At 46.5% G+C, this 7,358-nt stretch overlaps 1 protein-coding gene across 1 annotated transcript; it reads right to left on the reverse strand.

Annotated features, from left to right (window-relative positions):
• Positions 1–3,074: 3,074 nt before the first annotated feature.
• On the reverse strand, positions 3,075–6,933 carry LOC147899111 (linoleate 9S-lipoxygenase-like). Its single transcript, XM_087378454.1, has 9 exons — positions 6,664–6,933; positions 6,278–6,555; positions 5,953–6,193; positions 5,604–5,867; positions 5,405–5,490; positions 5,210–5,317; positions 4,813–5,117; positions 4,475–4,738; positions 3,075–3,972 (listed from the first exon to the last, which is right to left on the reverse strand). Exons 1-9 carry the CDS (start codon positions 6,782–6,784, stop codon positions 3,210–3,212), a joined length of 2,430 nt encoding a protein of 809 aa, XP_087234580.1. The 5' UTR covers positions 6,785–6,933; the 3' UTR covers positions 3,075–3,209.
• Positions 6,934–7,358: the final 425 nt, after the last annotated feature.

Below are 7,358 nucleotides of genomic sequence, written 5' to 3' on the forward strand. Positions count from 1 at the left end.
ATCGAGGTATAAAGAATGAGGGGGTCCCTCTCTTTATATACGAAAATTTAGGGTTTCGCTACCTCGATCAAGGTATTTCACATGCCACATACATATCGATCCATCATACCTCGATCGAGATATAGACATGCCACGATACCTCGATCGAGGTATTTGACATGCCACATATACATCGCTCCGTCATACCTCGATACCTCGATCGAGGTATTTGACATGCCCCATACACATCGGTCCATCTACCTCGATTGAGGTATGGACCTGCCATGATACCTCGATCGAGGTATGTCAGCTGCCAGCCGGATGCCACATACCTCGATCGTGGTATCGAACATGCGACCAAGTCATCGGTCCAGCATACCAGGTTAAGGTTCGTGGACTTGCCACGTTACCTCGATCGAGGTATGTCAACTGCCCTGTCAGATGGCACATACCTCGATCGAGGTATTTGACACGATCGAAGACATCTATCCACGATACCTCGATCGAGGTATGTGGACTTGCCACAATACCTCGATCGAGGTATAGCTGGATTGCCACGATACCTCGAACGAGGTATAGGTGGCATGCCACGAGACCTCGATCGAGGTATAGGCTCGGTTCGGTGAAAAAAGTCTAGGACCTCGATCGAGGTATTGGCTTGGCTCGGTTGTCCTCATGTGTGAGTTTCATTGGAGATAATACCTTGATCGAGGTATTGCACACCGAAGCAAAACCTTTGTATTTTCGCTCGAGCGGGTGTCACACTCACCCGAAAGTGGTCCGGAAGTGGACACCCTTAGCTTGCTACCTCCTAGTGTTGCTTATTGTGCATGTATTATTAGTTGCCATGACATATATTTCATCGATGTGGAATTTTAAGAAAAGCCGTTGGCCTTAAATTGAAAATTTATTTTGTAGATTTCTCTGGTCTGAGGAAAAGAATAAACATACACTTCACTTTATACATGGGAACATTTGAATGTACCTAGCCTAGGGGCAAGGTGGTCTCGGGGTTCAAAACATTAGGTTGAGGAATGTGGCAATACTCTCTAAATGGTTGCCAAAGCTTTTTGGAGTGCAAATCCCATTGGGCAATGGCTTGTAGAGACTAAAGTGAGGATGAGGTGCTAAGGTAGGTTCATGGAGGAATCTATCTTGGTACCATAAGATGTGTTCTTGGTTCCCTTTGTAATATGCGAATTTTGAGATCGTTGTCGCGGATTGGCATCGGCTTGGAAGGAGGTGGCAGCTCTATTTTCTTGGAGGGGAAAAATAGGTTTGAGGAGCCTTAAAATAGTGGAGCTAAGCAATTTTCAAGGAAAGTATCCCCTATAAAAGAGTTAATATCCAAAAAGCAAGAAGTTTCTAGAAGAAGGTAAGAACTCTCCAAAAGATAGGTGTGGCGAGATGGGAACAACTATGGGACACCTAGAGGAGGGTTGATTGAAAATGTATAGAGATCCTTCATGAACAATTAAAAGGCTAAATGCTTAACAAGTTACTCTAGTTCCTGTTAGAGGTTATTAGCTCGGTTCAATGACATTAGCCATCTAGCTACATTAGCTCTTTGGATTGGAAGGTGAATCGGTGGATTATGAGAGTTAGAATTGTGCTAAAAAAAATATCCTTGGTAGCAGGGAGGTCTTTGGTTGCTGCTTTAAAACGAATTTAATGGGAAGAGCTTGGTGGAAAGGGAGATTGCATGTGGTCTTGAGCCAGAATACAGTGTACGAAAAGTGAGGTTTATGCTCTAGAAGGTGCTTTATAAGTTGCTTCATATGTGTAATCAGCACACAAGATTGGTTTCAAGTTAAGGTTTCAAGTTAATCCAATGTGTCTTCTTTGTGCTTGTCTTTGAGAGGATGCTCATCATTTTGTTTGGCTATGCCATACAACTAAATTGGTGTGGGGGTGCTTGGAATGGGCTATTAGATCGTTTGGTGTGATGTCTAGGTTTTCTCTGAAGGTGATTTAAAGATTGAATTTTATTGGTGCTTGGAATGGGCTATTAGATCTTCAGGTGTGATGTCTAGGTTTGAAGGCGATTTGGAGATGAATTTTATTGGTGACCCCCAAGGTTACTTTGACCTTTGTTGCCCTTCTTGAGGGCAACATTTTTCATGTTGACTTAAGGAGTGTGGAATCACTTAGTGTTTGAAGGTGGCCATCCTTATGGTCATCAAGACAAGAAGATAGTGAAAGATGTAAAGGTATTGCTTTAGGGTTTTAGAATGGTCATCAGGAGTAAAATTACCCTGACGAGTTCATGTCTCCATGACATTAGTTTTGTCCCTAGAACTGACTCGATTGCTTTGCAGTGAAGGCTACAGGTAGTGTGCCCAGCTAATTTTTGTATTTGGTCATCCTTTTACGGTTGAGCATCCCTTATAATATTATCCACAATTAGTATATAAACTTTGCCTACTACACAAGATACGTTACCTTCTACTTGTGATCAACATGAATAATGGGAGAATATATCTAATCTTGCAAATGAATGTCTTTTATAAATTAAGAAAGATTTCATTATAGAACATCCCTAGTCAAATATATAAAGAGCACTTTTATGATCTACATAGAGAGGTAGGGCTTAGGGATTTGTATTGTAACATTTGGTTCAGGTTGTATTCAATGTTAACATTCACCATTCTCTCTCTCTCTCTCTCTCTCTCTCTCTCTCTCTCTCCCTCCCTTTGTGTCTTGAGTTTATTGTATTTTTCTTTTGTGGTGTTGTGTTCCATCGAGTTTTGTGCTTTGCTTTTCACCTACTTGATGTGAATCTCTTGTGGAGAAGTGGGTTTGTGAGTATGCACATTTAAACTCTCAATTGGAGGAAAATATGTGCACAATTTTTGTATTTATGATCTTGTGAAGATTGTTGTTGGAAAAGTTCATACTTTAAAGATCTTTTAGGATGGCCATATTTTTAATACCAAGAAGATATGAGATCTTTTCAGAACATGTGACACGGGCTTGTCTTTCATGATAATCTACAATGTGACCTGAGAATTCTTTTTTTTTGTCTTTCCACACACAAACATATACACATCGCCATCTATGAGGGGTACAACCGCTTGCGGACTATGTTGACAGGTTGTAGGTTTTGTTTTAGGGAATAGAATGCGGGCAGCCAGATCAAGGTGAAAAAGCGGGCGAACGGCAAAAGTGGAGTTGGATCGTTTAAGCCATGTAGCATCGTGGAGGAGCAACGACAACAGTTGCATTGCCTGTCATATGGAGATGCTATTGGTGACGCCGCCGCCGTCGACAGAGTCGGGCGCGAAGGGGAGGAGAAGTGTGAAGGGCATGCGGGAGGGGCCGGAGCGGTGGGGGCAAGCATCGGGAGGCAGCCGGGTACGGGCGAGGATGGCGTCACGAGCTCCAGTGATAGCGGAGCAGAAGCGAGCGTGGGCAGCCAAGACGCGGGCATCGCAGCTCCAGAAGGGCACCGCCGACGCGCCCAGGTACTCCTCGTCACCCAAGTGCTGTGACGTGATCTCGAAAGTGGACATGGTGGTGGCGGCCTGGCGCTGGGTGGCCAAGGAAGCGAGGAAGTAGGCCGGGGGGTCGGCCAGGAGCTGGTGCATCTCCGCCGAGGCGGGTGGCGGGATGAGGCGGCGGCCCAGGGTGGGGCCATTGGGCATGAAGCCAGCGAACGGATACTGGCCAAAGTCCACAACTGCATGCATTCCAGTGGCCACCCAAATGAGCGTCGCCGCCACCTCCGCCACCTCCTCCGCCGTTCTCAGCCTGCCCTTCCACCATTGCGCTTCCTTGTGATCGCCGTGCCCTTCCTCTTTGATCTCCCTCCACCATTCCTGTAGCTCCTCGTCGCCCTCCACTTCTCCTTCCTCCTCGTAATATATGCCCACATACTCCCCCACCCATTGCCTTATCGCCCCCCACAGATCCAGCCCGTCCACCGCGTATGGATAGTCCTCTATCGCTAGCCTCAGCCCCTGCTTCGCCTCGCTGTCTTCCTCCGCCATTCCCCTGCAGCCCATCATCAACAACGCGCTTGTTAGACGAAAAATATCGTGTATATACTGCCATAGAACTCGATTTTGGTTGAAAGACGATATTTCGTTCTCCGGCGCGCAGTTTTCTCATCCGTATGACCCACACAGCATTATAGCACAAGCACAACAGCTTGTTCGTTCACACAAGACATCTTGTGCTTTCTTGACTGCATCAGCTCGAGATCACGCCGCGAGAGAAGTCCATTAAAACATGATCGGCTTATCCAGAGGTCGCAGTACGCCTGCCACGAGAGATTTGCGCAGCCTGGACTACTACACCGACGATGTGTAAAAATGGCGGAGCACCGTCTATAACAAGAAATCGGACGTTCATTCTGGTATTAAATTATAAGAAGCGTCGGAACTTCGTTCGGTATCCGTTCCTACATGGCAAAGACGTTCACAGTGCAAAACACAGGACTCGTCGAACTGGTAGATCCTTAAATGAAGGAGATGACCGCTGTGACCAGCTTTACCTTTTGATCAAGTCCTTCGGTAGAGCTTGCTCATCGAAGCGCCAGCGCTTGTAGTCGATTGACGAAACTACAGTGGAATATTTACCAGTTCCGAAGCACTTCTCGATGCGCCCACCGCTGTTGAGGAAAGACTCCCTAGCGCCGCTGTTGGCATTCATGGTATCTTTGAAGTGTGGAGTCAACAGTGCATGAAGAGGATGGAGAGCGCTGAGATGTCTGTGAGTAGCGATGATGAATGGCTCCATGCAAGCATGAGTTCTCAACCTGCAAGTAACAAACAGATATTGTCAAGAACCAGCTGCGCCTCAAACCACAGGAGAAGAAGTGAAGAAAACTACCAATGACCACATAGGTGTTGATAGGCAGCGTCCACGATCGCAACATGTGCCTTGGCCAATTGCCAGAGCCAATCCACCCCGCCATGAGGCGGAGGTGTGAAGACTCTGCTTTGCCAACTCTCTTCGCCATCCTCTGGAGGCAAAAGCAGCTCTATCACGATCGGCAGCAACACCCCAGCCTTTGTCAGAAAGAACAGGGTTCGAGATCCGTAAGCTTTGCTTTCACTTTCGTTGATTCTGGCAAGGTAAGGCGTAATAAAGCAATCATGGTAGTCAAGGATGAAGAGCCTCTTCTCATGGATTGCCTACATCGCAGACACAAGTGGGTCTGTTATGAGCGTTCAAAGTGTTGCTGGATATGAAGTTTAATAATGTCGACGATGCGTGTTGAAGATACCTGTTCCACCGTTAGCCCGTCTAGCGGATCCTCGATGTCTTCTCCTGTGATGCAGGATTTTTCACGTCCATAAACCTCAGGATCCAAGCGACTCTCCGGCGGAAAGACCTAGCAGCGAGTCACCCCATTGCTATTATAATAAAGTACAAGGGTATGTAGGTCTGCACTGGAGAAAAAGCTGTCCACACTGATCACCTTCAGCCTCTCGATCATCATGGGATTCATTCCTGCGAGCCTTTGACGTGCAAATTCCTCGTCCGTCATCCAGGCATCTCTATTTGCTGGACGAAAATAGATCAGAGAGCACCTTTTAATGATCAGGTGATCTCTTGCAACACCAAATTCCTGATGAAAAGAATTTAACCACGTCAACCTTCAATTAACGTCCACTGACCTTGCACAATTGTAGGAGGGGGGAACTTGAAAATCGTCCCATCTGCCTCCGGATTTTGCAACGAGTAGGCTGGGTCAAGCTTTCCAGCGTAAAGATTATAAATCTCTTCGAACGTGCTGAAATGTTTTTCTCCGGCAAGCAGAGTTTGAGCTTCATGCCCAGTCGCTCTGATACCAGCAGCGGTAACAGCTCGACTCTTCAAAGGACTAAACTCGTCGTCTCTGGGTACGTAAGTAGAGGCTGAGGGTTCCTCCGAAGCAGGATCTTCACAAATGCAGTTTGCGGAAAGTAAGCAATTTGGATTGCAGACGACACCGCCCCCAATCGCGCAACAAGATTTTCTGCTTACCAGTCTTTGTGTGCTTGCCTCCGGTCCGACATCTCCTAGGATACGGAAAATCCTTAGAACCGCCCAACACAGGCCTGGCTAGCTTTGGATCCTTATCTGGATTCCCATAATTATTATAAAGATCATAGTCGTAAATTCGTTCACCTTTCTTCCTCTCACCAGTTCCGTCCCCCCTCAGATATTCTAGCTCTTCGCGCCGCAGTTTTGCGAGCCCTAGGGGTGTTTTATTCGTCAGATAGACCTGAAAGCAGTTTTCAGACAAACTTCAGAACAAGCTCCCTGTCAAATTTACTCTCTCTATCATAAACGTGCAGATCTAAATTACCTGATTGGAGAAAAATATGCGTGGTCCAGGGTAAGTCTTTGATGGATTGACCCAAGACTTGCAGGGGAAATTGATTTCACCTGCGTCAGCTGGTAGCTGCAAAGTGATTAACTCAAGGAAAAACTCGCGAGGGTGCTCACTTTGAATGAGAATGGCTCCTGGTGTACCAAAATCTTGAGGGACAGAGAACTCGACAGAGAAGCATGTGTCGGCAGGTGAACTAGAAGCATCGCTGATTTTCAATTCAGAAGATAGAGTACGTTTTCCATCGCGGGACTCTGCGCACACATTAAACAGAACGCAGGATATTTGAGCTGGTAAGAGGAAGATTGAACAGCCAAAACAACGGGATCGATCGCGTGACTAGAGTCGATCGAGCAACGTGCCTGGATCGATGTCTACGCTAACGAGCTGCAGGGAGACGCTGGAGCCAAGCAAGCCGGGAGCAACACGATCGAGCAAGCTCTCTTGCGAGATGTGAACGTCGCCATGGATGAGAGAAGCCATTGCCAAGAAGGATCTTCGAATTGCAAGCCAAATTTTCTGGGGACGAAACGATCGACGATCACAGCAGATGGGATTATGTAAGGGAGTAGATCTCAAGACTGAGACTGGTCTTGCAAACAATGGCAATTTCTAGGGGTTGAAGATAGAAAAGCTCGTGTTTGTGTTTGACAATATCACATCCATCTTTCTTTGTACAGACACGTTATACATCTTATCACCAATGTGTTCTTTATTGGCCTGGCCTACTTCCACAAGGAAAGCCACTCACGTTTGTGTCGAGGTCTCATTCATGCTCCAAGGGTCTTAACACATGTGAAGAAATAGGATGGGAATAGTAAGAGGTACTCCCATCCATGTTCAAATGTATGATTATCCAATTCACCATCCCAAGTGTGCTATGAAGGGAGAGGACACATGTGTTCAAGTGGTGTAGACAAAAACAACATCATCATTCCATTCTTTGCAAACCTCCATTCTTAGGAGGGCCTTGAGGCCATTGTCTAGGATGAGAGAAATGTGGCTCTTTCCATCCCAATCCCATCCTAGACCACTTGGTTTACGATGGGATTGGCAA

This window comes from Dipteris shenzhenensis, chromosome 8 (genome assembly GCF_047967505.1).
Source record: "Dipteris shenzhenensis isolate YYH24624 ecotype China chromosome 8, Dip_SZ_1.0, whole genome shotgun sequence".
Classification (NCBI taxonomy): domain Eukaryota; kingdom Viridiplantae; phylum Streptophyta; class Polypodiopsida; order Gleicheniales; family Dipteridaceae; genus Dipteris; species Dipteris shenzhenensis.

What these genes read in the sequence shown, in the direction of transcription:
- LOC147899111 (XM_087378454.1), bottom strand. Translation starts at nt 6,784, where the DNA reads ATGGCTTCTCTCATCCATGGCGACGTTCACATCTCGCAAGAGAGCTTG. An exon ending in GCATATTTTTCTCCAATCAG is followed by an intron (nt 6,194 to 6,277) that starts GTAATTTAGATC and finishes AACTGCTTTCAG; the next exon opens with GTCTATCTGACGAATAAAAC. An exon ending in ACGGGCTAACGGTGGAACAG is followed by an intron (nt 5,118 to 5,209) that starts GTATCTTCAACA and finishes TCTGCGATGTAG; the next exon opens with GCAATCCATGAGAAGAGGCT.